The following is a 27,798-nucleotide window of genomic DNA, read 5'->3' as shown; positions in this document are numbered from 1 at the left end:
ATTTTTCAACCAAAGTTTTAAGCTTGAGTGAATACAAATTTGAATGATGATTTGGGGATTGTCCAAAATCTGCGGAGGTCTATTCCCTACTTTTTAATAGACTGGGGAAATATCCAGTACCACTGATCTTTCAGAAACTGGGAGTATTTTCAACTCAAAAATGATCATGCGTTGGAGGAAATCATTTCTCCCTGAAGGGAGGAAAGTGAGATGACTAGTGTATTTGCATAGCTGCGGAGTTGAGAAGGGTTGTGTACAACTGTAAACCCTGGAGGCATCCTGATCAAAACAAGTAAGGTACAGCTGTTGCATCAGATTTACTTCAGCTGGTACACTCACAAATCTAATTCTGTCTGGACCTTACAGAGGACCTTAGGATGATGTCCTTATATCATCTGTGCACCACTGGCCATGCTTGCTGAGGTTGATGGGAATTGTTGTGCAGCAATATCTGGAGAGGCAAAGGTTCCCCACACTCACCTTACGTCATCTGCATTCATTTCCATGAATTCAACTAAGTCCTACCCAGAGTGGACCCACTGAAATGAATGAACCTACGTTAGTCATATCTATTAACTTCAATGGGTCTACTCTGAGTAGTACTAGCACTGAATAGCACCCTATGTTCTTCCACAGTGCACGGTTGAGCTTTCTGCATGACAAAACCTACAAGTCAGTGCCTAGTCTAGAGAAGGGTCCTGTCGTATTGCTTCAAGTTGCGCAGGTTGTCCAGTTTTAACCAGGAATCAGCTGGTAGGCCTTGATCATAAGCATCGCACATGGCATAACGACGACAAGCACTTAGATAGCTTTTTTTGAGTGTTCAAAACACTTCACATACATTAACTTGCTTTAATTTAACTGGTGGAAGATAGAAAAACATCATCCCTGTACTGCAGATGGGGAGTTTTAAAGCCTACAGATTACGGTTTGTCTAAGGCAGTACCAGTTCCTTTGGGCATACTCACCTCCTCCCAAAGGGAGAGGATAAGGCACACAGGGTTCCTGCTCTTTCTGATCGCTCCTCTCACTCTCTCTCAGAGAGGGCAGGTGAGACTGACAGCAGCAAACAAAGAGCACCAGCATAGCCAGGAAACAGCAGTGGGGCCCTTAGAGAGGCATGGGCCTTAGCAGGTGCCCAACCATGCAGACCTCCGGTGCCAGCCATGGCCTGGTGAGTCCACAGCAGAGGTGGCATTTGAAACAGGAACACTCTGGTGGGGAACCTCAGGCCCAGGGGCCAAATGCGGCCTTCCAATTTTCTCTCTCTGGCCCTGAGGACTCTCCCCAGGCCACAGCTCCTATTGGCCCTGCTTTTGGAATGTGTTTGGAATGTGCACTTGAGTTCTGATAATGCCTCTTGCTTGCCTGGACGGAGGACAGACAGGGGCATGAGAGTGTGCACAGAAACTAGCTGTACATAGGTTAAATATACATTAGTTGCTCCACTTACTTTTGTCTCTGGCTCCACCTACCACTGGCATGCGGTCCCAGAAGGCTGCCCAGAAAGGAATTGTGGCCCTGGCCTGAAAAAGGTCCCCCATAGGTTACATGCATCCAGCCTGCTGGGGCAACATCACGTCAAGCAGATATGCAATAATGAGAAGCCCATGCAGTTACCTCATCTTCTAGTTCAAGGACTTTCTCTCTGTACTCTTCCAGCTCCTGACTGGTGAGCGAGATCACTTCTTGCAATTCCTTTTCTAGCACCATCTTACTGTGGCCAACAGCCTCCAGCTCCGTCTCTAGAGCTCGAATCCTTTCCTGAAGGTATAATACATAGTAAGTCTAGTTAGTAATCTCACTTACAGCAGGAACTCAATTGTTTTAAAGCAGGGGTGGGAACTTCTGACCTGTGGGCCTAATGATGCCCACCAGGCCTCCTCATTTGGCCCATAAGGCAACTTTTGGCCAAGTCACACCAAACTCCTCTATACCTAATTTCAGGTGTGGAGCAGATAAAAATTTGGCTCAGCTTAAAGGGGTTTGTAGGCACTGTCAATCTCCTCATGCGAAGTGTTCTGCAAGACCCAACAATTAGCAGCTTGCAATGGGCTCCAGAAGACCAGAGAAAGGGCTCTGCTAAACCCAACCATCAGCTGCAAAACTACAGTTTGTGCATTTGGCCGCACAGTTTGATTTCAAAACTTTGCAAGCAAAAAAGTGTCAACTGATGTCACAATGGCATCAGGTGACTGAAGGCTTGGTACCCATGCCCACCTGTGAAATTTAGCCTGTGGGGGCTGAAGAGGTAACAATCTGGCTCTCCAGCCAGATCTAGTTCCCTTCCTCTGTTTTTAAGTGAATGAAGTTAGGTCTGCTCAGGTATTTTGCTTACTAGGCCAGCCTGGCTATTTCCACTGTCAGAGATTTGCGCTTTCAATGTGGTCAGCTCTGCTTCAAATGATTCCTTTGCGGTAAGGGCTTCCTGCAGCCGGCGACTAAGGATCCCAACTGCGTTCTCGTAGGCTTTGTGTTTTGCTTTCATCTCCTTCTGTGCAGTGTTCAAGTCCGAGCCCAGCCGCTTCATTTTTTGCTTCTGTTCAGTAAAGGCCCTAAAACACACACACACACACACACACACACATATATTAAGTTACACCAGAACAATCTCAGAAAAAGCTACACATTAAGATGAACCAGCAAAACCTGCAACAAAGCATTGCATCATATCTAAACGTTCTTAAAGTTTTCCTGTTCAAAGTTCCAGCCAGTCATACCCTCTTCCAGGATACTCCATTCCATCCCCCCCCGCCGCCTTTCCCATTTTTTCCTTCCCAACTGAAATGCAAGATTTCGTGGCTGGTGAGCATGCTCAGTCTTCATTGCATTATTTGTTTACAGCAGGGGTGGGGAGGAAACTGTGCCCCCACAGAGGTTATGGATGATTAAGCAGTACATAAATCCCATTAAATAAATAAAGCCAACTGCTTCATAAAAATAAATAACAATTCTCTTCACTGTTTAATAATTTCAAGATCAACCCACAAATGTCTACTCTTCAGTTATGATAAAGAGTCCCTCCTCAATCAACATTTGAAGAGTGCTATTTGTAGCTTAAGAGCTAAGGAAAGTGCTACCCACGATAAGGAAATTGCTGACACTTTCGTAGCTGTACATCCAGCAGAAGATCATCATGTCAGATAAACTGCTTTATTTTATTTACAAATGACGTCAGGACATTTCAGCACCAGAGGTAAAAAAAAATCTAAGAAAGGCACATCTTCTCACCCATTTATAATACTTAAAATTTAAAATAAATTCAATAATGTAAAATATTTATAGCCTGCTCATCATGACCAAGAAGGCATCCCAGAGTGGGATACTTTAGCACTATTAGTAGTTTTTGTTGTTATGTGCCTTCAAGTCGATTACGACTTATGGAGACCCTATGAATCAGCGACCTCCAACAGCATCTGTCATGAACCACCCTGTTCAGATCTTGTAAGTTCAGGTTTGTGGCTTCTTTTATGGAATCAATCCATCTCTTGTTTGGTCTTCCTCTTTTTCTACTCCCTTCTGTTTTTCCCAGCATTACTAGTAGTAGTAGTAGTTATTATTATTATTATTATTAAAAAGAAAAACCGTAAGACAAGGGTCCCAAACTCTGTTCTGCAGACCACCAATGGTCCACGAGCTTCCTTCAAGAGGTCTGCAGTGAGTCTGAAGAACACTAATAGCTTTAATTCTATAGAATTTTATGAAATTCAAATTGTAATTCAATAAGAGAAATAAAAGCAATAAATGCAATTAAAAATCACACAGCAGCTAGCACAGTGCATTACAATTGCTACAATAGGGAGAAAAAAATCATTAAATGGTCCACCAAGACCCTCATCAAATTTCAAGTGGTCCGTGGGGAAAAAAGTTTGGGAACTACTGCCATAAGATATTAAAAAAAAGTTTTAAGATGAGGAATAATCTACCTGGAAGTTCTCTTGCTCAAGCCTCATTTAAAGCACAACTGGGTTAAGTCCTAGTGCTCTTGCCCAGCAGAACTTCCCACTGAACTAACACCCCCTATGTCAGACCAGTCTGAATTCCAAACTGCTAGCTTAATATCAATCCAAAGCTGGATGCATTTTGCTTTGAAGATGTTAAAATAGAGCTAGCCCCCTAGGAATAGGAGAAAAGATGCCTACTTAAAAAATTGGCTAGAACTCAGATAGCATGAGCATTAAAATTTAATTCAAATTTAATCCAGCCACAGGATGTAGACAGGATCCTTGGAGAAGTGAGAGCCACCACATGTCTGCTAGACCCTTGCCCTTCCTGGCTGATTAAAAGTGTGAGAGGGGGAATGGCTGATTGGGTGAGGGGAGTGGTTAATGCCTCCTTACATCAAGGCAGAGTTCCACGGTGCCTGAAGGAGGCACTTGTAAGGCCTTTGTTGAAAAAGCCCTCCCTGGATCCCTCTATAATGGGTAATTATCGGCCAGTGTCTAATATTCCATTGCTGGGCAAGGTAATAGTGTGTGGTGGCCTCCCAGCTCCAGAGATTCCTGGATGAAATGGATTATCTGGACCCATTTCAGTCTGGTTTCAGGCCTGGCTATGGGACAGAGACGGCTTTGGTCGCCTTGGTGGATGACCTACGCAGAGAACTGGACAGGGGGAGTGTGTCCCTGTTGGTTCTACTGGACCTCTCAGTGGCTTTCGATATCATCGACCATGGTATCCTTCTGGGCCACCTTGCTGGGATGGGTCTTGGGGGCACTGTTTTACAGTGGCTCCGTTCCTTCCTGGAGGGGTGAACCCAGAAGGTGGCGCTGGGGGACCTGCTCGACTCCTTGGCTATTGGCCTGTGAGGTCCCTCAGGGTTCAGTTTTGTCCCCCATGCTATTTAACATCTACATGAAACCGCTGGGAGAGGTTGTCCGGGGGTTTGGGGTTCGGTGCTATCAGTATGCTGATGACACCCAACTCTATTTCTCCTTTCCACCTAATGCCAAGGAAACTGTCTTGGTTCTGAACCAGTGCCTGGCATCAGTGATGGGCTGGATGAGGGCGAACAAATTGAAGCTCAATCCAGACAAGACAGAGGTGCTCCTGGTCAGTCAAAGGGCAGATCAGGGAATAGGGATTCAGCCTGTGCGGATGGAGTTACACTCCCCCTGAAGACACAGGTTCGCAGTTTGGGTGTGCTCCTGGACTCAGCTTTAAACTTGGAGGCCCAGGTTTCTGCGGTGGCCAGGAGTGCCTTTGCTCAGTTAAGACTAGTTTGCCAAATGCGCCCGTTCCTGGAGATGCCTGATCTGGCTATGGTGATACATGCCTTAGTTACAGTAATCTAAACGGGATGTAACGCGCTCTACGTGGGGCTGCCTTTGAAGACTGTTCGGAAACTTCAATTAGTACAACGAGCAGCAGCTGGGATACTAACTGGTGCTGGCTACAGGGATCATACAACTCTCTTGTTGCAACAGCTCCACTGGCTGCCAGTTTGTTTCCAGGCACAATCCAAAGTGCTGGTTTTGACCTATAAAGCCCTACACAGCTTAGGCCCAGGCTATTTGTCAGACTGTATCTCCCTATATGAACCTACCCGGGCCCTGAGATCTTCGGGAGAGGCCCTCCTCTCAGTCCCACCACCGTCACAAGTGCGATTGGTGGGGACGCGAGATAGGGCCTTTTTGGCGGCTGCCCCTAGGGTTCCTTCCAAGATGCCCCCCAGCAGCGGATTGCAGTTTGTTTGGTTTTCCTATAGCCCACTGATGAACACAAAGGCAGTGAATGCTAGTTACTGTGGCTATGCTAGACAAGTCCTGCTCCATCATACTCACACTTTGGTTTCCTGTTGCATTTCATCAACCTGCTGTTTTAAGGCTTCGTTCATCTCAGCAAGGGCAGACATTTGCTCTCTGTCAAACTGCAAAGTCTGAAACGCATGGGGGAGCCATTGGGGTGGGGGAAAGAGAGAGTGAACAAAGAATGAACATAAGGTAATCATTCTGTAATACTAAGCCGTTTACAAAAACATTAAAATTATCAACAAAAACAGTTAAAAGCAAGTAATTAAATCGTAAAAACAGATTAAACAGGGATGAAAATGCATCAGTATCTGTGTGTCTGGATAAGCTTATCTAAACAACGTTTTAAGCAGGCACCGACAAGAATTACATCTACCTGATGACAATAAAGAGGGAGTTCCTAAGTGTAGGAACTACCACACTAAAAGAAAAGTACATTTTCTTGATCATCCCAACATCTATCCAGTTCAAAGTTCTGGCTCTGTTAATGCCATTATAAACCATAGTTTATTGTGATGGATATGAGCCTAGCCTCCTTCTCAGGTTCACAAGGTCGACCCTTCCCCTCCCTCCTGCTCCAGCGCAGTCACAAGGAATTAGAAAAGTTTTACTTCCATTTTTGATTAACCACAGCTTGTTGCGTCATCCGAATCTAACAAACTGTGGTTAAACTTAACCATGGTTTATTTGAAATAAGCCAACTTCAAGCCATAGTTTATGAAGTTGGCTTGCTTCAAATAAGTCATTGTTAATACTTAAACCAGAGTTTAAACCAGAGTTTAAGGTTAGAAACACGAAACAATGATTAATCAAAAATGGAAGTGAAAGCTTCTCATCTCCTCCTTGTGGCAGTGCTGCAGGGAAAGTGGGAGATCATGAAAATTTGTAGGGAGGCTAGACTCATCCCATCACAGTTTATCATGAGGTCCAAAACATAGCTTCTGTCTCCAGGAGGCTGGAGTGGAAGGCTACTCTTTCCAACAGACTGATCTGAAGTATTATCATGAAAGTTGAGAATGAGCTACGCTTCCTCCACACCTGCAGCTCTCTCTCCATGTCATCTCGCTCTTTCTGCACTGCTTGCAACTGGTTATCCAGTTCCTCCATCTGCTGCTGAACTTGACACACTGCTTTCCCCAGTCTTGAGTTTTCAGCCTCCACCGATTTCTTTTCGCCCTGAAGCTGGATCAGCTCCCGTCTTAACTCTTTCACTTCAGAGTCCAGCCTCTTCTTGGTAGACTTTAGCTCACTGATAAGCTGGTCTTTTGAATTTGCATCTCTCCGGTAAGCTTCCACCATCACCTAAATAAGAAATAGATATGCTCAGGTTTTGGTTCATTTTTTTTAAAAGCCGTAACAGCATATATCACTAGAGCAGGATTGATGAACCCGTTGCAGCTCTGCCTGCTTATCCAAAAATTGATCTGATGACCAAGAAAGGAGTGTTTTCCATCTCCATTAAGACACTACTTTATCTTTTCCTCTTTTTGCCACTGCTGCCAAAATTGGTGTCAGAAAAAATTGGTTTGGGAGCCCAGATCAGCCCCCCCCAAACTAGGGGATAGTCATCCCAGGGATAGAAAGCATACACACCTTTTGCTGAAGGAACTGTTCCTTGACCTTCTGTGTCTGCTTTTTGAGACTGGCACTCTCAAGTTGCAGATTTTCTACCTATTGGGGGAAAAATAATAATCCCAAGATTACTATATATAGTCCAACAACATCTAGAGGGCATCATACCCCTGTACGGTTCATAAACATTTTCAATATAGGTGGCCCTTGACAGCAGGTGTATTGATGGTAAATGCATAAAAGAGAGGGAAAGGAATTAATGAGCGTATTACCTGACTTGACTTTATAATGATTTCTTGTCTCAGTTGCTTCAAAACTTCTGATGCCACCTCAGTGCTCTCTCCTAAATATTGGACTCCTTCTTTGAGTCCTTCTTTGCCCGCTTTTGCTACCTGCAGAGCTACCTCCAAGACAATCTTCTCGTTCTGCAAATATTGGATGGTGTCGTCCATTGAGGTGGCTTCCCCCTGCAACTCCGTCAGCCTGGCCTCCAGCTCATCGTAACGCATCTGAAGGTCACCCAGCGACTGCTCTCGGGTCTGTAAAGTCTCTTGAGTGGAAGTCAACTGCTTCATGAGATCCAGCTGCTCCTGCTGCAAAGCCTCAACCTGAAGATCTCGCTGATGCAAAGTCAATTTCAGCTGAATTGAGAGAGAAAAAACACATTAGGATCACACACACACACGTTAAGGTCTATATAGGAGGAGTGGGGAACCTGTGTTCCCCCCGATATTGCTAGACTACAGCCCCCATCATCCTTGAGCTTTAGCCATACTGGCTGGAGCTGCAAGGATTTGGAATTCAACATCATCTAGAGAGCACAGGTTTCCCATCCCTGAGCTATAGACAGCGCTTTGCTCTGAGGATTCTCACCTACAGCAGGAGAAGCCAACTTGGTGTCCCCAGATGTTGCTAGACTGCAGCTCCCATCATCCACAACTGTTGGCCATGCTGACGGGCTGATGTGAGTTGGAGTCCAACAGCATAACTGGAAGACATCATATTGGTTTCCCCTGACTCAAGGGATGAGGTTAGTGGCAGAAAGTAACCGAGCCTTTTCTGGGGTTGCCCAAGGCTCTAGAAAACTGTTTTTCAGCCTTGGGTTCCCAGATGTTGTTGGACTACAAACCCCATCATCCCTGACCAGTGGTGAGCCTGGCTAGGGTTGATGGGAGTTATAGTCCAACAACATCTGGGGACCCAAGGTTGAAGAACACTGCTCTAGAAAAAGCTTCTGGGGGGTGTATGGAATTGCATGTATCTTCGCTGAAATACAAAAGGCATTATGCTCATTGTTTTAAACAGACATCTGGTGAACAGAAACTACAATGGCCTGTGCCAGAGACTCTGCAGTTCTGCTGCCGTTCACTGTACCCGATACTAAGCAAGGTGGGACAATGGTCTGATTCAACGTCAGGCAGCTTCCTATAATCTTATTTATTCACAATTGATAACCGGCCCAGAGGAGCAAAAACAACAAAACAAAAACAACTGAACAAGAAAAAGAAAAGCATTCTAAAATCAGTTGAAAACATTCTAACACACAGTCACAGTTAAAAACATTCCTTCATCAGTGTGAATGCCACACATTTGCCTGCACCATACGTTTGGTCAGAGAGTTTAAATGCTGATAGTTGGCAAATAACAAGAGGTATAGTGGATGGGGGACTCTAGACAGCAGCAGGGTGGGCATGAAAAAGTAGGGAGAAAAACTGTATTTAAATAAAAATATCAAGATCGGAGGCAGCCACTTTACCAGGGCTGGCACCAGGCATAACTGGGCCCTTGGGCACCAGCCTACCCCAAGCCTGCAGCTCCTGCCTATTCCACCTGCCTCTCTCCTGTCTTTTGCTGCTGTGCGCACTGCGTGTACAGGGCTTCCATCAACCAAGATGGCAGCAGAGGCTTGTCTGATGCCCCTGCCGCCATCTTGATTGATGGCACGCATGCAGGGTATGCTATGTGCATGCACATGCCAGCCATCAACCAAGATGACGGTAGGGGCATGAGCCCCTTAAAGAAGCCTCTACCGCCATCTTGGTTGATGGAAGCCCCATGCGTGCAGCAGCACCAAACAGGAGAGAGGCGCGTGGAGCGAGTGAATGGCTGGACGGTCTAGAAGCTCCGACCCTGCCACAGATTGCAGAAGGAGAGCAATACTCTTCCACCCTAATGAGGGGCCCTTCAGGGGCCCCTCTGGGCTGCAGGGGCCCTTGGCCAGGGCTCGACCTAGCCGCCCTTTGGTGCCAGCCCTGTACCTTGCCCTCATACCCGCGTCCTCGTTCTCATTATTTTACATCCACCAGAATTTCCAAAAGTGTATTTTAAAGAGCTGCTGTTCAGATGACTGCATCTCAAGCTTTCTGGTTTTAATTCCCTCCAATCATTTGGAATATAAGATGCAAACTATGAACTGATGAGCAGATTTTATTAAACTTTCTATGAAAAGTCCTGAGATTTGTGATCTCAGATTTCTGGACTCGTATTTTCCAGGAAATCTCAGCTATACTGTCACAGCATATTTCCCCTGACCCCAATTAGCACTAATAGCTCTATTTCCAGTTGGAATGCATAAGGTGGCTTATAAAGATCTCATTTTGTATTAACTGGTTGCAGCCGAATTAGAAATCGCTCACCACTAGCACTCCAAGTCTTCCTTTACAATGGTGGGTTGGTGAAGCAAGGTATGGTATCAGGTGCTGATGGAATGACTCACACACCAGATCCAGATAGTTTTGATGGTATATGGTGGCCTCTGATAGCGTTTATAGGTCAAGGGCTTTCCACAATTCAACCTCTTGCACCACAAACTAATTTTTGGAGGGACTTGATTGGCACCTAAGATGACTGGTACTGTTGGGAGAATTTTTAACGTGTTTATTTGTATCTTGAATTGATAATGTTTATTTATTTTTCTGAAGGCTGATTTTTGTCTTTTCAATTCCAGTGTACATGGTTGATGCTGTCCTTGTTTGTCCCCTTCTACTGTTTTTCATGTGTTTCCTTTTAAACTCAATAAAGAAATATTAGATTTTTTTAAAGTCCTGAGATCTACCAATTGCATCTACCTGTTCCAGCTCCTGCTCCAGTGTCGCTGCAGAATCAGCCATTTTCTGAAGTTGTTCCTTCTCATCCTCAAACTCCTCCAGTTTTCTCTGCAAGTCGTCTTCCACCATGGTCTTAGCTTCTTGGATCTGCAGAAAGGCTGATTCCTGGTCTAACATGTCGGCCTGTTCGAAGGAAGCAGACAATTTTGATGAGTGAAAGAGGAACCTGCCAATACAATATAGGTAGAAGTTTTGGAAATCAAACAATCTGGCCCATTACTCTTATCTTAATAAGTTATCCATCTCTTATCAAGAGGTCTGAAGAAATGCCCGTTTAGGGCAGTCTTTAGCCTATACATGGTAGATATTCCAATTATTACTCTTCATATGCAATCCCATGCATACTTCCAGTTCTCAGATGGGGCTTGTTTCCTACTAAACATGTACAGGATCAAGCTGTCCATTTGTTGTAAATATGGAAAACATACACACACGTATCCATCTTTCCTTGCCATTGCCAAAAAAAAAAGTGTGAGAAAGATCTCGCACACACTTGAAAAAAGAGCATCCTAAAGAGGGATCCTCAGGAAAAGCCTTGGAATGGAGCACAGGCAGCTGCATCAAGAAGGAGGATTGCTAGAATTTAAGGGGATAGTGCTTTTCTGGTTGCAGCAGACACCTTTGGATGCAACGAGAGGCATTCCTAGATATTTATGTACTTATTTATGTATTTATAATCCACACTTTCGTAAGAATATATTATGATGGTATACAACATATAAAAATAAAACCAGCAAAAATAAAAACATTAATAATGTCAATAAATACAGACTGATAAAAAAAAGAAAATTGAAATTGCAAAGGCCTGCCTAATCAATATAGTTTTCAAAAGACATATGAAAGGAGAGATTGTTTCTGCTGGACTTCTACAGGTAGGAAGTTCCACAGGGTAGGGCCTGACACACTAAAGGCTCGGTCCCAGGTGAAGGCCTACCAAACCTTAAAAAATTCAGGTCACAGACAGCTTGATCCAAAGTTGCATAAAATTTGCATATACATGTTATGCAAACTTGGAAATGATTACTAGAATTTACATTTCACAAAAAGAATGCTGATTTCCCATCCAAATCACCCCAAATGTTTTCCCCAATTAATTTGTACCCCACCCCAGATCATACAGACCAGTTCAATTGATCTACCCATTGCCCCAAGTTAATTTTCCACCCAAAAGTAAATTTCTCTTCCATTATTGCCATTCATTTACCACCACATCATTACCCCTCACTCTAAATTCAATTAACAGCAAATACACACTGCAATTCCTTCTGGGTGGTGTGGAGGACCTTTTTTTAAAAAAGGTTGTCTTCCCCCCCACCTTCACTTTAAACTTATTTAAGCAAAAGGTCAAGGCAGCAGCTGAGCTGCCATTGCGGCTCACCACACGCTGTACTGCACACTGAGATCGCAAATGCCGTTGGGAAGCAGAAAAACAATGTTGTTTCCCTTCTTCTCAAGGGCATTTGCAGTTTCAGCTTGCAGTTCAGCACATGGTGCACAGCAGTGGCAGCATCAGCTCAGCAAAACTGCCCACTTGCCTTTGGCTTAGGAGTTTAAGAGGTGCCTCCTCCACCACATAGTTGATGAGTAGCACTAGCACTTGGCTCCCCACACTACCACATCAGCTGCCAGCAGACCCAAACTGGGTCCAAAAGGCCCAGCAACTCAGAAGATCCCAGCTAAAGGCCCATGTAGCCCAGCATCCTGTTCTCACAATGGCCAGCCAAAAGCCCATGGGAAGATGGAAAGCAGGACGCGAGTACAACAGTGCTCCCCGCACGTGTGCTTCTCCTGCAACTGGTATTCAGAATCCCCTATGTCCCCAGATGCAATTTGTATGACCATTTGTAATACAAATTGTATGACCATTTGTCACATTTTTTGGCATCAGATCTGCATTGAGCAGGCGGTTGGACTCGATGGCCTTGTAGACCCCTTCCAACTCTACTATTCTATGATTTGCTGCCATATGTGGGCATAGTTCTCCACTGTGTTTACCAACATAATTGAATGCAAACAAGCACTTCTTACTTGCTCGTATTTTAGGTTTATGTGCACACACAGAGACAAATAATAGGTTAAGCCATCTCAAGAGGTAATCTATTAACATTTTGAGAAGTTTTGGGGTTCCCTACACTCACAGGAAGTCCTAACAGAGTCCACCAAAAATGCCTATAAACTTTACCTCAATATTTTGCAACTGTGTAGCTATACGTTCCTTCTCTTTGATGGATCTGTGCTGAGTCTCCGTTAACTGATGGCACAGAGTTACGTTCTCCAACTTGAGGTGCTCCAACAGGCCTACCTGGGTCATCTGACCAGCCTTCAGAAGAAAGGAAAGGGGAGGAAAAAGTCATACTACTACAAATATTCAAAATGCTTGTTAACAGTTATTCAAAAAGGAGGGAAATATCTCAACCACTGGGATTATGATTCATGTCCTCCATTTTGAAGAAATGTACAGATATCTCATTTTACTGGACATACTTTGAAGGTCCTACTTTGAGCCGTCTCAAGATTTTTGAAAGATGGAAATGAGAGGCAGGGCTTTCTTTGTGGTGGTTCCACAGCCTTGGAATACCCTCCTGACCAAGGCTTCCTCTCCGAATGTCTTTTCCCAGGAACTGAAAACACTTCCCTGGGAAGATGGATTGACTGTTAAACAACTCTGGGAATTGTAGTTCTGTGAGGGGAACAGAGGTTCCCTAACAACTCCCAGCACACTCATTAACAAAATACAGTCCTCAGGATTCTGTGGGAGAAGGCATGACTGGTTAAAGTGCTATAATAGTGCTTTAAATGTATAGTGCAGATGGGCTGCTCAGCGATTAAAAGCTCAACAAATGAGTCTTGTTCTCTCGGCCTAACATACAACAAGACACTACAGTATACACTGAAAAGTGCTACCAAAGTTGTAAAGAAACAGAGGGAAGTCCTGTTTACCTGTATATTTGCCATCTCACTCTGCAGCCTAACCCTTGCCTCCTGTGCCACAGCCAGCTGCTGCTGGTACCAGTGCCGCACTTTCTGCAGCGATGCAATCTCTGCTTGAGACGACTTCAGTTTATTGGTTAACGTTGTGCGGTCCAGCTGCACCTGCTGGAGCTGGCTTTGTAAAGAGGAAAGTTGCTGCCGGAGACCATGAACTAAAAAACCCAAGGAAATGTTTTAAAAGGAAGTCAGATTATGTGATTCTGCCTGTAGCAACAATAAGCAACCAGTATCTTACTTTTAATCTCACTTTTAAAAACAACCCACCCACCCCCAGGGAAGCTAACACAAAAAGCAGAAGCAGAATAATCCAAGCGACTTTTGAAAACTAGACAGCTATCAAAAAATATAAATATACATCAACATAAAAAACTAAACTCAAGTGCCAGCAAATATAAATTTACATATATTTAAAATCATTTTTAAAACCCCAACTAATGGTTTCCAAATCCTATCTATCAAAAAGAGTGGTGGTGGCAGATTTCCCCAGAGAGATAGTTACAAAAATACTGTGCCACCATTAAGAAGGCCCTGCCCCAAGTGTCTGTCAATGTAATCCTAGTAAATGATGGGCCCGAGCAGAGGCTTTTTCTGTCCATCTTAGGGCTTGAGTAGGGCATGAGAGGTGCATCAGATAAATGGTGTAGGATGGGAACCTCTGGCCTATGGGCTTAATTAGGCCTTCCAAGCCTCCCCATTTGGCCTGTGAGGCCATTTCAGCCAAAACTGTGGAGGGGAGGGGAGGGCAGGGCTTGGCTGAAAGGACCTTACAGGCTCTGCTTATCCTTGATGCCTGAAAAGCCGCTTTCAGAGCACAGGACTAGTGCTTTAAATGGGGCTTCTGAACAGGACTTATGGTCTGAAACAGTGATAGATTTAGAGATGACAGAGATGGGTGCCTTTACTATATTGTTTTAGATGTCTGCTGAAAACTTCTTAGCCTACCCAGACATATAATTTAGTTACCTATATTTGTTTTTAAACTTTTTTTTAACCGATGTTATCTTTGTTTTAACTAGGGGTGGGGAACCTTTTGCTCGCCCCCCCCCCCAGATATTACTAGACTACAACTCCCATCATCCCCGACCATTGGCCATGCTTGCTGGGGCTGATGGGAGTTGCAGCCCAGCAACATCTGCCTAGCCAAAGGTTCCCCAGCTCTGGCTTTAACGATGATGGCTTTCTCTATATTTCTTTTTAGATTGGTTTGTGAATTTTAGCTGTTTTATGCATTATTATTACTACTACTAAATTTATGATGCGCCCTTCACCAATAGGTCCCAGAGCGGGCCACCACAATATAAACCACATTATTAAAACCCAGTTTAAAACAAATTACATTCACAAGAAGAGAGGATCATATTCGGATCACGAAGTTTATAAATATTTAAAATAAATCAGTAAGTAACAATTATTTTATTTTTAAAAGCGACGTCTACGCACCCGTGCTATCCTTGCTAAGGACACTTTTCTGCATTTCCTCCACTTTCCCCATCAGTCTTTGGTATTGCTCTTCTGCCACCTGCAGGTCATTGTTGGAAGCAGCCAGGCTGGCATTCTTGGCCTCCAAGGCAGCCTGCAGTTCCGCCATAGCTCGTTCCAGGTCCCAACAAGACTGCTTTAGAGTGGCCACCTCCGAGTTCAGGGAGTCCTGTTTCTGCTGGCTGCTGTGACTATGCTCCATTTGGGACTGAAGCTTCATGTTCAAAGCAGCAAGCTGGGCTTGCAATTCTGTCTTTTCCTTGAGAGCCTGAACAAAAGCAACATTTTTTTAAGGAAAGAAAAATATTTTTAAACGATGGCATTAGGAACCATGGGAAAATCCGTTGAGGCTTAGATGGTTCTCCAAATCCCTCCTTAAGTCATCTTTTTTTTACATCATCTTCTTCAACCCACCCACAACAGCAAAAAAAACCCCTACCCCGATCACTCCACAACCTCTATTTCCCCCACTGTCAAACCATAGATTGTAACTGACAAACTATAAACCATAGATCATAACGGATAAACTATAGCTTGTAACCTACTTGGGGCAGGGACCTGTATTTTGCTTAAGCTGCAAAGTGCCACATACGCCCATGATGCAATATAAGCAAATAATTTTAAAAAACAGCAAAAAGTTTCTAAGAAATTCCAGAGGGATAGTGATGTGGTACTACAGCAAGTAAATGCTGTATTATTATTATTAATTATATTTATATCCTGCCCTTCGTCACGGTAGGAGCTCACATGTAACATGTCAGAAGCATACATCTAAAAATGTGCAATATGAATGTGACAAATTTGGACATGTATGTATCTCACACAGAGTCATCAGAATGAAATGCTACCTGCAACTCCAAGTCAACCATACAACCAGGTTGTGTGAAATGGTGAGGTCTAGCTCCAGCTTTGAGCCGGCCCTTGCCAAAATAAACTCTGGTGGACCCCTCCCACAGTCAGTGGATCACGTCAAGCATACCTGTCTGTGGAGGTAGTGCTGAGTGGCTGCCCTTTAAATTTCCAGCAAGCCCTCAGAATGATACTAGGTTGGAGGCATTGTGGGAAAATTAAAAAGATTAACTAGATCCAGCTGCTTCTCACAGCTCAGGGGGGGGGAATTAAAGAGGACCAGGGTAAGCACGAAGAGAGGGCCCTACCATGGTACTGGGGCCATGGTAACTGCCCAAAAGTGCTGGTCATGCAGAAGTAACTGTGCAGGAGCAGGGAACCTTTTTCAGCCTCACAGGACAGATTTCTTTCTGGTCAACCTTCCAGGGCAGCAACAAAGCAAAGTCGGAAGCACCCGTGGATGCTCCAAAGAGAGGGAGACCCTCAAGGTGCCAAAACAGCAAACAGCCGAGAGTAAAAATGAGGAATGTTTATTGCAGCCCAATGGCTTCAATAAACATTCCTCATTTTTCACACTCGGCTGTTTGCTGTTTCAGCACCTCAGTCTCCCTGTCGTTGGCTAGAGCAGCCTTCCAGGGGCCACAAACCAGGAACGGCCAGGACCAGAGGCAAATGGAAGTAGAGCAAGGAGCGTAAGTTTTACCTTTGTACAGAAGGGTAGTTTCTACACATACCCCTCTCTATGCTCTGTGCAAGCAAACAAGAGGCATTGTCAGAGTTCAAGGGCACATACCAACCAGGTAAAAGCACTCAAAGAGGGTGTGATGCAGGGCCAGTGACAGGTGAGGCCCAAGAAGAGTCTCAAGGGCCAGACAGAACAGCTTGGAAGGCTGCATTTGGCCCCCGGCCCTGAGGTTCCCCACTCTTGCTTCACGAAACCTCAACAGTATTCAACAGAGAAGGTCCAACATCATTTGTACCTCGCTGGCTTCCAACAACAGTGCTTCCAGCTGTCCTTCAAGCCGCATCTTCTCTTTGAGGACCTGCAACATTTCGTCATGCGTGCCTGCCACAGAACTCTCCATCGATATGCTGAAAAGAAAAGCACACAGCCACTTTATTAATATGCCTATTGTGCCAGTTCCAGACATCCCTATTTCGCATTCGTTCTACCGGTGAAACAGCCAGCCCAGGACATGGTCCCTATTATTTAGAGCATTTGGACCCCGCTGTTCATCCAAAAAGGCTCCCAGAGCAGCTTTACATAGCAAATTACAACAAGATATCCCTGCCCACAGACTTACAATCCAAAAGACACGACACAAAAGGAAAAAGGAGAAGGGAGAGAAGAAGGGTGAAAAAAAGAAAAGCCAACTCAGGCACCAATTCTTATTCATTTATTGACGCACCACATTTATAGCCCACCTTTTCTCCAAAGAGCTCAATGTGGTGTATGTGGTTCTCTGTATCCTCATTTAATCCACACAACAACCCCATAGGGTAGGTTAGGCTGAGAGGCAGTGACTGTCCCAAGATCACCCAGCAAGCTTCATGGCTCAGCGGGGATCTGAACCCTGGTCTCCCAGGTCCTAGGTCCAACTCTCTAACCACTACACTGCTTAAAGCAAATAGCAGTTCTCATGGAAATCGTCCCAGCTAGAATGGAAACAGTACAGAGGCAGAAAAAGGGTGACGGAGTTGGACTTCCAGCAGAGCTCATAGAATGGGTTCTCCTTCCCAATACACTCTTCATATTCGCAGCTTAAGTGCCAAGGCAATCTGGCTGTACTGCTACCCTCTTTTCACAGGGGAAGAGCCATAGCTCAGTAGTTGAGAATCTGCTTTGCACGCGGAAGGCTCCAGGTTCAATCCAAGGCATTTCCAGGCAGGGTTAGAAGGAACTCCTGCCTGATACCCTGGAGAGCTGCTGCCGTCAGTGATGGGAGTTGTAGTTCAAAAAAGTAACTTTTCCAAGCTCTGGATTCACGTGGTGGTGATGAAATGCCTTGTGCTACCGTTTTACCACAGTAAATTTTTTATTACTAGTTAATATACATTTGCCATTTATGAAGGAGTCGGAGTTGGACAGTAGAAAAATAGAGGAGTTGGAGTCGAAGGTCTGGCGTACCGACTCCACAGCCCTGTTTTTATGGATGCTTTTGCTGATTTTATTCTAACTCTGTATTATGTATGCCACCTTGATATATTGTTATCCAAGTGCAGACTAAAAATATGTCAATAAATAAGTAAATAAAACTGGTGATCAATGTATAAGGAAGACAGAAAGGTTAGAACAGCTGTAATAACCAGCACCATGATATTGACCAATTGCCTACTTGCTAATTCTATACTTGGTTTGAAAGAGATAGGCATCAAAATCTCCTTATACTATCATGGACAAGTAAGCTTTTGAGAACCAACATATAATCCCATTCTTAAATGGTTAAAGTGGATAAAGAGCGACTAGGGCAAGAACCCTTACATCTCATTAAGTGCTAAAAGCTGGAAAGATCTGTGTGTGGATTAAATGCTTAATGGTTGTGAGGAGGATAGCAGAAGGTTGAGAGACAGCAAAACACACTGAAGGTCCTCTACCATAACGTAAAGCTGGAAGGGATTCAATGGATTATCTGATGCAGAAAGTAGTCAAGTCATAGTGCAGGCAACTATTATTATTTTGAGGATTTGTACCCAACTCTTCAGCCAAAAAGGCTCCTAAAGCGGCTTACCTATAATTGATTAAAACAAGGCAGTCTCTGCCTGCAGACTTACTGTCTAAACAAACACATCACACAAGGAAAAAGAAACAAGGAAGGAAGGGGGGGGGGAAGCAAACTACGGCACCAAGTCATTCTTATGACCAGCTGGCATAGAAACAATGCAGAGATAGAAGGTCCCTGCCTGATGAAGCTGGTCTTTCCATGCAGCTGACGGAGAACAAGCCCTGCTTCTCATCTCTCTCATTGAGGCAGTTTGATATTACATGTATATCCCACCTTTCTTTCACGATGGAACTCAAAGGAGTGTACATGAGGGTCCTGTAGCTTTGGGGAGGACTGTAAGCGCAATGGGAGAGCATCTGCCTTGCATGCAGAAGGTCCCAAGTTCAGTCCCCGGCATCTCCAGGTAGGGCTGGGAAAGACTCCCTGCCTGGAACCATGGAGAGGCGGTCCCAAGTCAAGGTGGACAATACTGTGCTACATGGACCAATAGTCTGAGTCAGTAGAAGGCAACTTCCTATGCTCCTACATTCCCAGTCCAGGCTGCTGACTACCAGTCATGACAGCCATGCGTTACCTCCAGGATCAAATGCAGCATGCCTCTGAATACCAGTCACTGGGGAGTAACAGCAAGAGAGAGCTATTGTGCCCGTGCCCAGCTTTTGGGCTTCCCAAGAGGCACCTGACTGGCTGCTATGGGAACTAGATGGGCCTTTTGGTCTGTTCTGTTCTTCTTAACATGAAGACCTCACCTCTGCTTGAAGCTTCTCATTTAATCAACAACAACCACCAAGAGAGAGAAAGACAGAGCCAGACAGAGGCTAATTATTGTTTGTGCTTTCATCTCAGCTTTTCCCAGTCTTTCCAGCTCTAACTGAGAAAGCTACTGCTCTCTAAGGGATGGGGGAGCCTTTGGCCCGCCAGATGTTGTTGGACTCCAAAACTCATCAGCCCCATGGGCATCTGTCAAGGGTGAAGGGCCACTGCTCAGAAGGTCCCAAGTTCCATCCCCGGCATCTCTGGGTAGGGCCAGGAGAGAATCCTGTCTGAAATCCTGGAGAGCTGCTGCCAGTCAGTGTAGACAACACTGAGCTAGAAGGACCGAGCGTCTGACTCGATATAAAGGCAGCTTCCTGTGTCCCTATGATGGAGGGCTACACATTCCCCATCCCTGGAGTAGACAGGACTAAGCCTGATGGACCAATAATAAACCGATGCAGCGCAAGGCACTTCCATCTAACAGATCAAGCCAATGCTCTTTATGAGCTACAGACTGGGCATCACACCACAGCACCTTCTGCCACAGAGCCAGAAGAGGTCCTTATCAGACACGTCAAGGCAGGAGCATTTTCCCTGAAGGTTCAAAAGCCATTGCAACATGGCCTCAGTACTTACCTGCTGGAGATGCTGTCCCTCCTGCTTCTCACTTCCCCATTGACTTCCTGATCTTCAGGATGATGTTCTGTTGCAGCAGCAGCCTGCAGCACTTCCCTGATGGAAGGAAACTGTCCAACCGCATCCAAAGGGACCTCCTGGCCATTTACAGTAAAGGGAATACCCTGCCTGCGATCCACACTAAGTAATGCACCATAGGGTCCCCTCCCCGATAAACTACTGTAGGTAGAACTATCACTCTCGTTGCCGTCCAGCCTCAGTCCTACTTCACTTCCGTCAATATCAGATATGCTGTCTCCAGCCAGGGAGGAATTCTCCAGCCGGTCTTCCGGATCAGGGGTTAGCCTGATCTCAGACACAACCGAGGTCAGGCTGCTTCGATTCTCCTTCAGCGACCCACCAGGTGAATCGGCAGCTGGAACACTTCTGCCACTGTTTCCCTCTACATCTTCAGTTCTATAGTCGGCCAGAGACCGGATCCTACTTGACCTGTTAGATTTGGAACTTTTCCTTTCTTTCGAATGTGTTAGAAGTCCCAGGCTTCCCACTTTTGGACCCCGCGGGATGCTGGTTCGCAAGAAGGAGTATTCTTTTGTCATGGCTACGGTGCTGGCCCTTGGCAAGGTTTCTGGATTTAACATTAGCTCAGGATCGAGGGTACTGGAGGGGCGGTTTTTAGTTGTAGACTGCTTGGACTAGAAAAAAAGAAGATGACTAGATGTAGTATAAATGGAATTCAATTCCTGATCATTTAAAACCCAGGAAAGGAAACCAATCAAAAGTACTTTTTTTTTATCAACTAACTGCCTGACTTTTCACTGATCATATAAATAAATTAAAATAATCAAAGAACAGCAACCAAGGCTCCTTTCTGAAGCTTTTGAATGAAAAGGTCAGTCTCCCTCTTTCAGTGTGAGAACTTCAAATTTAACATTTAAAGTTCAGCTTATTTTTCCTTCTTCACTGGATTTAGTGATAGCTAACATCCCCAATACATCATAAAAGGTAACACAGTTAGAAAATGGTTCTACAAGAACAAGTAAGTTTAAGGCTCATCAGTTTTGCGAAAGATCTATGGATTCACACTGGCTTGGTTTGCACGTCATGCTAAGTCAAACCGTGGTTTAGCTTAGCACAGGAGAGTGAATCCTCCCCAGTTATTCTGCTTCTGAATCAATATAATGGATTGACTTGCATCACCTCAAACCTTTGATTTGCACCATCAAGGAGCAGATTTACAGGATTTCCCAAGTCATTAGAACTCAGGTCACAACACCCGAGAAACCACTTGCTTGGCTCTTACTCTCTCCTGCTGTCTTTTTACACGGTACTGTTTGAGCTGTTCTTCAAGGCGCCTTCTTGCCTGAAGTCTGATTTGTTCTTCCTTCTCCAATGGGAGAGAAGAATCTGCTGAACCTGCAGGAGGAAAGACAGATGTTACATTTTTCGACGTGTATCATTGAAATTGATAGATACACACAGTGGATATTACATCTTAGCAAAAAATTAGGGATGAGATAAAAAGAAGAGAGACTGAAGAGTGGAAGTTCTACAGTTTGTTACTAGACTTAAAACTAGCGTGGGGGGGAGCATCCATGGAGGGTAGGATCTACCAAGGATTGCCAGATCCCATCCTCTACCCTGCTCAAAATGGGATCCAGTAGTTCTGAGGCCACATTCACACCATACACTTGAAGCACTATGATACCACTTTAACAGTCATAGCTTCCTCCAAAGCATCCTGGGAAGGTGCAGTTTGCTAAGGGTGCTGAGGGTTGTTGGGGAAGCCTGCACAGAGCTACGATTCCCAGGTTTCCATGGGAAGAGGGATTGATTGTTAAACCATTCTGGGAATTGCAGCTCTGTGAAGGGAATAGCAACTAGCAACTCTCAGCTCCCTTAACAAACTACAGTTCCCTGGATGCTTTGAGGGAAGCCATGACTGTTAAAGTGGGATAACAGTGCTTTAAGTGTATGGTGCGGATGTGGGCTAGCAAAAAGCAGACACAGGAACTTTGCAATGCACTGAGAAACTATTAGCAATTAGTTGTTGAAAAGGTGCAGCTCAAGGGAACAATGACAATTCCCACGCATTGGTTCAACTAGCCAGCAAGTAAGTTCCATCTCTACATATAATTTGGTTACCTCTGAAGACTCTGCTTACTTTATTTTGTACTCTCGAGCTGCAAGGCAACATAAAATCCTCCAGTGTTTTTCCCCACACCAGCGTCTCTCTTTACAAATGAGGAACTGATACATCAACAATCTCAGACCACTGTGAGATGAGCAGAGGTTTGGATGCAGATTCTCCGGCTCCTGGTCCAACCCACTATCCACCAAAATGCATTATCTCTCAGTGTAGGTTTTCAGGAACTGAGATGGGCAATGGCAGCCTCATTTCCATAATCCAGGAGTCAACCAATGTGATGCGTCCCAGATGTTGTTGGACTCCAACTTCCATCAGCTCCAGCCACCATGGCCAATGGTCTGGACAATGGGCACTAGAGTCCAATAACGTCTAGAGGCAACTACATTGGCTATCCCTGTCCTAACCCCTCCCTCAGAACTCCGTACATTATTCATGCAAATAAGCAAAACATGCAGTTTTGGCCAAGCAAACATGCAGCTGCAAAGGGTGTCCCCAAACCCCAACACCTTGTGTAAGCATTGATATTAGAGCACACAGTTCACTCACTTGGAATTGAAGGTCCACGGCTCTTTCAAGCAACAAGTCAACAGCTCCCTCCATTTTATGGGTGCTACCTATTGCAGAAGCCCAATTTCCATATTTGCACTGGCAAAAGGCCACAGGGCAAATTAACTGAACAATGGTTTTGCTATCACATTGGGAAATGGATTATAAGGAAAATCGCTCTCGGTAGTGGCATCCAATTTGTGGAAAGCTCTCCCCAAGGAAGCCTTGCCCGATGCTAGGCAAATAATTTCCAAGCCCAGGCATTTTAATTGTGAGTTTTTATCCCTACTGGGTTTTTTTTAATTCTGCTTGTTATCTGGTGGTTTTAGTTTCATTGTTGTTTTATTGTATTAAGTTTTAGTATTTTGGGAACATTTTTTAAGAGCAAGACACAAATATCCACAGATAATTAAATAGCTAAACAACAAGTATTTTGGTTGCTAATCTAAAAAAGCAATGTTGTGCTTGTTACAGCCTTGTAAATAAGTGCCACAAAAGTTATTATATTAGCCTGTTAAGAAGTCTGTTTTTTCAGGCTGGCAAAGGAGAAGATAAGTTTCTATCAAGCAGATTGGTGACAGGGCAATCCATCCCTGCTCTGTCAACACGTTCACTCTCCTGCATGGCATTCCTGGTCACCTTTGGCAAGCTGTTACAAAGCTGGATAACTACACTATAATTATTTTACATCTACACATCTGTTAACAGGAATGCAAAAAATAAAGGATCCTTTGTTTCTAACAGAATTGTAACAGCAACATCTATTCAATCCTACAATGGTAAGTAGAGTAAGTAAGTGTGTTAAACACAGAGTCAAGCATCAATTGCCACAGAGCACAATCATATCAGTTCAAGCTTTTAAAGTGCTTTTTGGAAGAAGAGAGAGAGAGAGTTTGCAAAGACCTGGACAGTAATAGAAGGGGGGGGAAGCCTTTTGTTTTTGGAGCAAGAGATAAAACAGGGGGCTCTACCATAAAGATGCTTACACAATTCAGTTTCTTTCATGGGAAGGCTTAGTTTGAGGGACTGCAACGCTTCCTTCCTAAGAACTATGCCCTCCACACTAGCTCCCTGAGACGACTTTAGGCTGTCATGGAAACCGGGCACACCTGGAGCTGGCACTTCCCCACGTGGACTGCCGTTGTGGTCAAAAGAGGCAGGGTAGTGAGATGCTGGCCCATTCACACAAGGGATCTCGCCGCTATTTGGCACCAGGCAGTCGCCTTCTGTTGGCACTTTGCTGTCATTTACACTAGTAACTGGAAAAGAACAGAACATTGGGTTGCACTAGGAAAACATCGGTTGCAAACGCAGGGATGAAATGCTGGGCCTCCAGTCTGTTCCCCTTCCAATATGCAGTAGGGCCCCACTCATACAGCAGGTTACATTCCAGGCCCCTGCCAAAAAGCAAAAACCGCTGGAAAGTGGGGCCCTACTGTATTCCAGCTGCCGCGCTCCAGCTGACAGCAATCAGCTGGAGCGCGCAACCAGCTGCAGCGTGGGAAGCTCCAGCAATCAGTTGGAGTGCATGAGCGCCCTGCACTACAGCTCATTAGCTGTAGCGCACGATCAGCTGTAGCAGAGGGAGCTCCAGCCACAGCGCTACAGCTGATCACTGTCAGCTGCAGCACGGCGGCTGGAGCACCCCACACTACAGCTGATATTAGCGGAACGCCAAAAAGTGGGGTGCCGAAAAGCGGGGCCCTACTGTAACAGCATCTCTTAAGTGTATAAAGCAGTTGTGGGGGACCTTTGGCCCTTCAGATGTTGCTGCGCTTTAACTCCCATCGTTCCTGGGATGACAAGAATTACTGTTCAGCAACATCAGGAGGGCTATTGGTTCCCCACACTTGCTAGAAACCATCCTTGCTGTAAGAATGGGCTTAGCTGAATCAGACCAAGGTCCAACTAAGCCAAGCTTGCGTGGTCCCTCTGGATGTTCAGTAGTAGGGCACAGAAAGCATAGGAAGCTCCCTTATACCAAGCCCATCAAGGACATTATTGTCTCCTCTTGACTGGCAGTGGCTCTGCAGGGTCTCAAGCACAAATCTTTCACATTGTCTGCTCTCTGATCCTTTTAACTGGCCAAAGATGGGAAACCTCAGGCTCAGGGAACAAATGTGTTCCTCCAGGCCTATCTGGCTTTCCAGACTTTCCCTAGGCCACACCCCTTCTCCCCAGGCCACACCCCTCCCTGGCCCTGATTCACACCCTCCTTGAGTGTTTTTGCCTGGCTGGAATGTGTTCTTGAAGTTTGATAATGCCTCTTGCTTGCCTGGATGGAGGATAGAGAGGAGTGTGTGAGACTGTGTGTAGAAGCTAGCCTACTGTACAAATTCACATTTGTTGCTCTGTCCTCTTTTGCCTCTGGCCCTGCCCACCAGGGCCAGCGCCAAAGGACAGCCAGGTCGGGCACTGGCTGAGGACCCTGTGGCCCAAAGGGGCCCCTGAAGGGCCCCTCATTAGGGTGGGAGAGTAGTGTTCCTCTGCTGCGGATCGCAGGGAGGGAGCTTTCAGGCCGCCCACCCATTCGCTCGCTCAACCTACCTCTCTCTTGTGACAGCAACTTTTTCTTGAAAAAACGTTAAGGAAGGTCAATCCACAGTCTCCATCATCAGCTTGTTCCAAACCTCTGAAGCCTTAACCTTGCTACATCATATTATTGCCCAAGGAGGGCAGAGCTGAAGGGCAGCACATTCTGGTTTCTTCCCCTGGGCAGGTGCTACTGGGCAGAGGTCTAATGGCCACTGGGAGACTGTATCCTCTGCCTTCCAAGAAGAACATAACGGCAGCTGGGGTGGGGGGAGCCCAACCTGACCCCATTCATTAGCCAAAGGAGCAGTTGCAGGGAGCTTGCCTGCCTGTCCTACCCAGAAAGAACTCTTATCAGAACTCTGCAACTAAGAACTATAGTGTCTGAGTTTACTCTTTTTCTTCTCCCTCCCAAACCCTTTCCTTTTGTGCTGTCTTTTAGATAGTATGCCAGGACACAAAGACTATGTTATTACTGATCATTGTAAGTCACTCTGGGAGCTTTTCTCAACTGAAGAGCAGCATAAAAATCTTTAAAACAAAATATGGAACACAAAGAGATCCTGAAAGAGTATTTGTGGAGCTGGAAAAGATGGATAAAAGTGCAACCAAAATTATCAAAGAAGATGGAGCACCTTCCCTATGAGGAAAAGCTAAAGTGTGTTTTCAAAAAAGAAATAAGACAAATAAGAGGGGACATGATGCAGCAGGGTGGGGAACCACAGGCCTGGGGCCAAATTTTGCCCTCCTGGCCTCTCTATCTGACCCTTGGAACGATCCCCATGCTGCATCCTCTCTCCTTAAGCCACCATGGGAAACAGGATGCTGTACCAGCCAGCAATTTGAGCTCCTCCTACAGGGAGGAAGGGCAGAATATAAATAAGATAAATAAATAATCCTACCACGGCTCTTTTGTTTTTAACCTGCCTGCGCTACCTTCAAAATGATTCCTCACAACAACAAAAGATCCGATTGGAAGAAATTGCTTACCGTTGATGCAGTCCCCTTCCACCGGCTGCTCCAATTCAGCCTTGAGCGCCACACTCTGCTGGGAACTGTAGGGGGGCCCATTGCTGGCTTGCTTCTCCAGCAGGATCACTGAAGAGTCCATGGTGGATGTCATTAGAATGCAGGGAAAATATTTCCCCAGTTGTACAACTCAACTTTTCAAGAGAGCTACCAAGTCCTGGTTCTATCCATCAGAAGGGCAGCCAGCAAGGAGGCAACGCAAGAACACACAATGCTAAGCCTCTCATCTGAAGTTTTACAGCAGGCAATTCAGTTCAGTCCAAGACCAGTCAGCAGGCAACTCAGGACTTCCTGGAGATCATTATAGCAGCCTGCAGGGGAAAAAGCAATTACCAAGTTGCATCACTCTCTAGAGACAAAAGGGAGTTTTAGTTTTTTAAACTATCCCTGTTTTGTTGGAGCAATCACATGTATTGGTGGCACACACACAATAAGTAATTGATTCTTTGAATGTGGATCCTTTTGTAGGGAAAATGGCACCATCGGTGTGCAGGAGGGAGGTCTCAGCAGGCTTGTGGGAACCCAAATGTGTCCAGAAATACAAAAAATACTTTAGGGAAAAAAACTAAGGTGAAGAGGATAACCCAACACCTCAAATGAGGGACTGAGCATAGCAGCCACAGAACATGTTTGGTTTGTGGGGGGATGAGGGGAAAAAATATTGGGAGAGGGAAGAGGAATGGAATGGAGCATCATTGAAAAGGGCATGGGCGGGCTGGCTCCCTGAACAGGAGCACTCCACACGGCAATGTTCTGCTGCAGATCTCACTTGTTTTACACTGAAAACTCAATTCCAAACATTCCTTGTCACACTCCAGCATGCCCAAGGGACAGAATCCACAGCAGGGCTACATGCAAATGAAAAGGCAGGGAGATTTGGGATTCATTGCTGCAAGGTGATGAGATGGCCATTGGCTTTAAGAGGGAATTCGACAAATTCACAGAAAAGGAGAGGTCAAACAAAGGCCATTAATTACAAGAGCAAAGTGGGGCCTTCATGTTTCAACAGGAATATGTCCGCAGCAAGCGGTACTCGCAAAGCAACAGGAGAAGGCTGTTGCTACTGTGGGATAGGGCAGGGGTTCCAAAACTGTGGTCCATGGATCACCAGCTTCATTCAGATGGTCCGCAGCAAGTCTGTGGATTTGTGGCTGAAGACAGGAGGTGGCACATCAATCGCATTAGCTATTCATACTAACTTTTAATTGTATTTCTGTCGCTTCTTTTATTTCTTATATTGCATTTTATTGTAGTACAATTTTAATTCTATGGAAATAAGAATTCAACAGAATATAAAAGAAATAAAGGAAGCAACAGAAATACAATTAAAGTCATACAGCATCTAGCACAGCACGACCCAATTGCTACAACAGGCGGAAAAATCATTAAGTGGCCCGCCAATAGCCTGGGTAAATTTCAAGTGGTCCATGGGAGAAAAAAGCTTGGGAGCCAGTGGAATAGGCAATGCTGGACTAGCTGGACCTTTTATTTGATCCACCAGGGCGCTTTTTACATTCTTAAAATGGATATGTATTTTATTTATTACTTTTATATACTGCCCCCACCCCTCCAAGCAGTTCAGGGCTGCATATCTGGCACTCTCTCCCCACCCTGTGTTGTCTTCACAACCAGCCAGTGAGGTAGGCTGAGCTGAAACACAGTGACTGGCTCAAGGTCAG

General features: G+C 45.2%; 1 protein-coding gene across 7 annotated transcripts in view; it reads right to left on the bottom strand.

The window, feature by feature from the left end:
• The window catches only part of GOLGA3 (golgin A3), a 48,280-nt gene that overhangs the window by 15,924 nt on the left and 4,558 nt on the right, over positions 1–27,798 (bottom strand). For 5 of the 7 annotated variants that reach the window (XM_061602659.1, XM_061602658.1, XM_061602660.1 and 2 more), the window contains exons 2-16: positions 26,081–26,430; positions 23,545–23,817; positions 21,167–21,279; positions 19,864–20,558; positions 16,729–16,840; positions 14,861–15,167; positions 13,370–13,572; positions 12,612–12,749; positions 10,391–10,552; positions 7,595–7,963; positions 7,344–7,421; positions 6,789–7,052; positions 5,784–5,878; positions 2,339–2,555; positions 1,621–1,764 (exon numbers count right to left, since the gene is read on the bottom strand). In XM_061602659.1, coding sequence (XP_061458643.1) covers positions 1,621–1,764; positions 2,339–2,555; positions 5,784–5,878; positions 6,789–7,052; positions 7,344–7,421; positions 7,595–7,963; positions 10,391–10,552; positions 12,612–12,749; positions 13,370–13,572; positions 14,861–15,167; positions 16,729–16,840; positions 19,864–20,558; positions 21,167–21,279; positions 23,545–23,817; positions 26,081–26,213 — 3,303 coding nt within the window. In that variant the 5' untranslated portion in view covers positions 26,214–26,430. The remainder of the gene's footprint in view (positions 1–1,620; positions 1,765–2,338; positions 2,556–5,783; positions 5,879–6,788; positions 7,053–7,343; positions 7,422–7,594; positions 7,964–10,390; positions 10,553–12,611; positions 12,750–13,369; positions 13,573–14,860; positions 15,168–16,728; positions 16,841–19,863; positions 20,559–21,166; positions 21,280–23,544; positions 23,818–26,080; positions 26,431–27,798) is intronic. The other 2 variants (XM_061602662.1, XM_061602663.1) reach the window with 2 other exon arrangements.

The sequence above is a fragment of the Rhineura floridana genome, chromosome 19, assembly GCF_030035675.1.
Source record: "Rhineura floridana isolate rRhiFlo1 chromosome 19, rRhiFlo1.hap2, whole genome shotgun sequence".
Classification (NCBI taxonomy): domain Eukaryota; kingdom Metazoa; phylum Chordata; class Lepidosauria; order Squamata; family Rhineuridae; genus Rhineura; species Rhineura floridana.
This window is presented reverse-complemented; position numbering and strand designations above follow the sequence as displayed.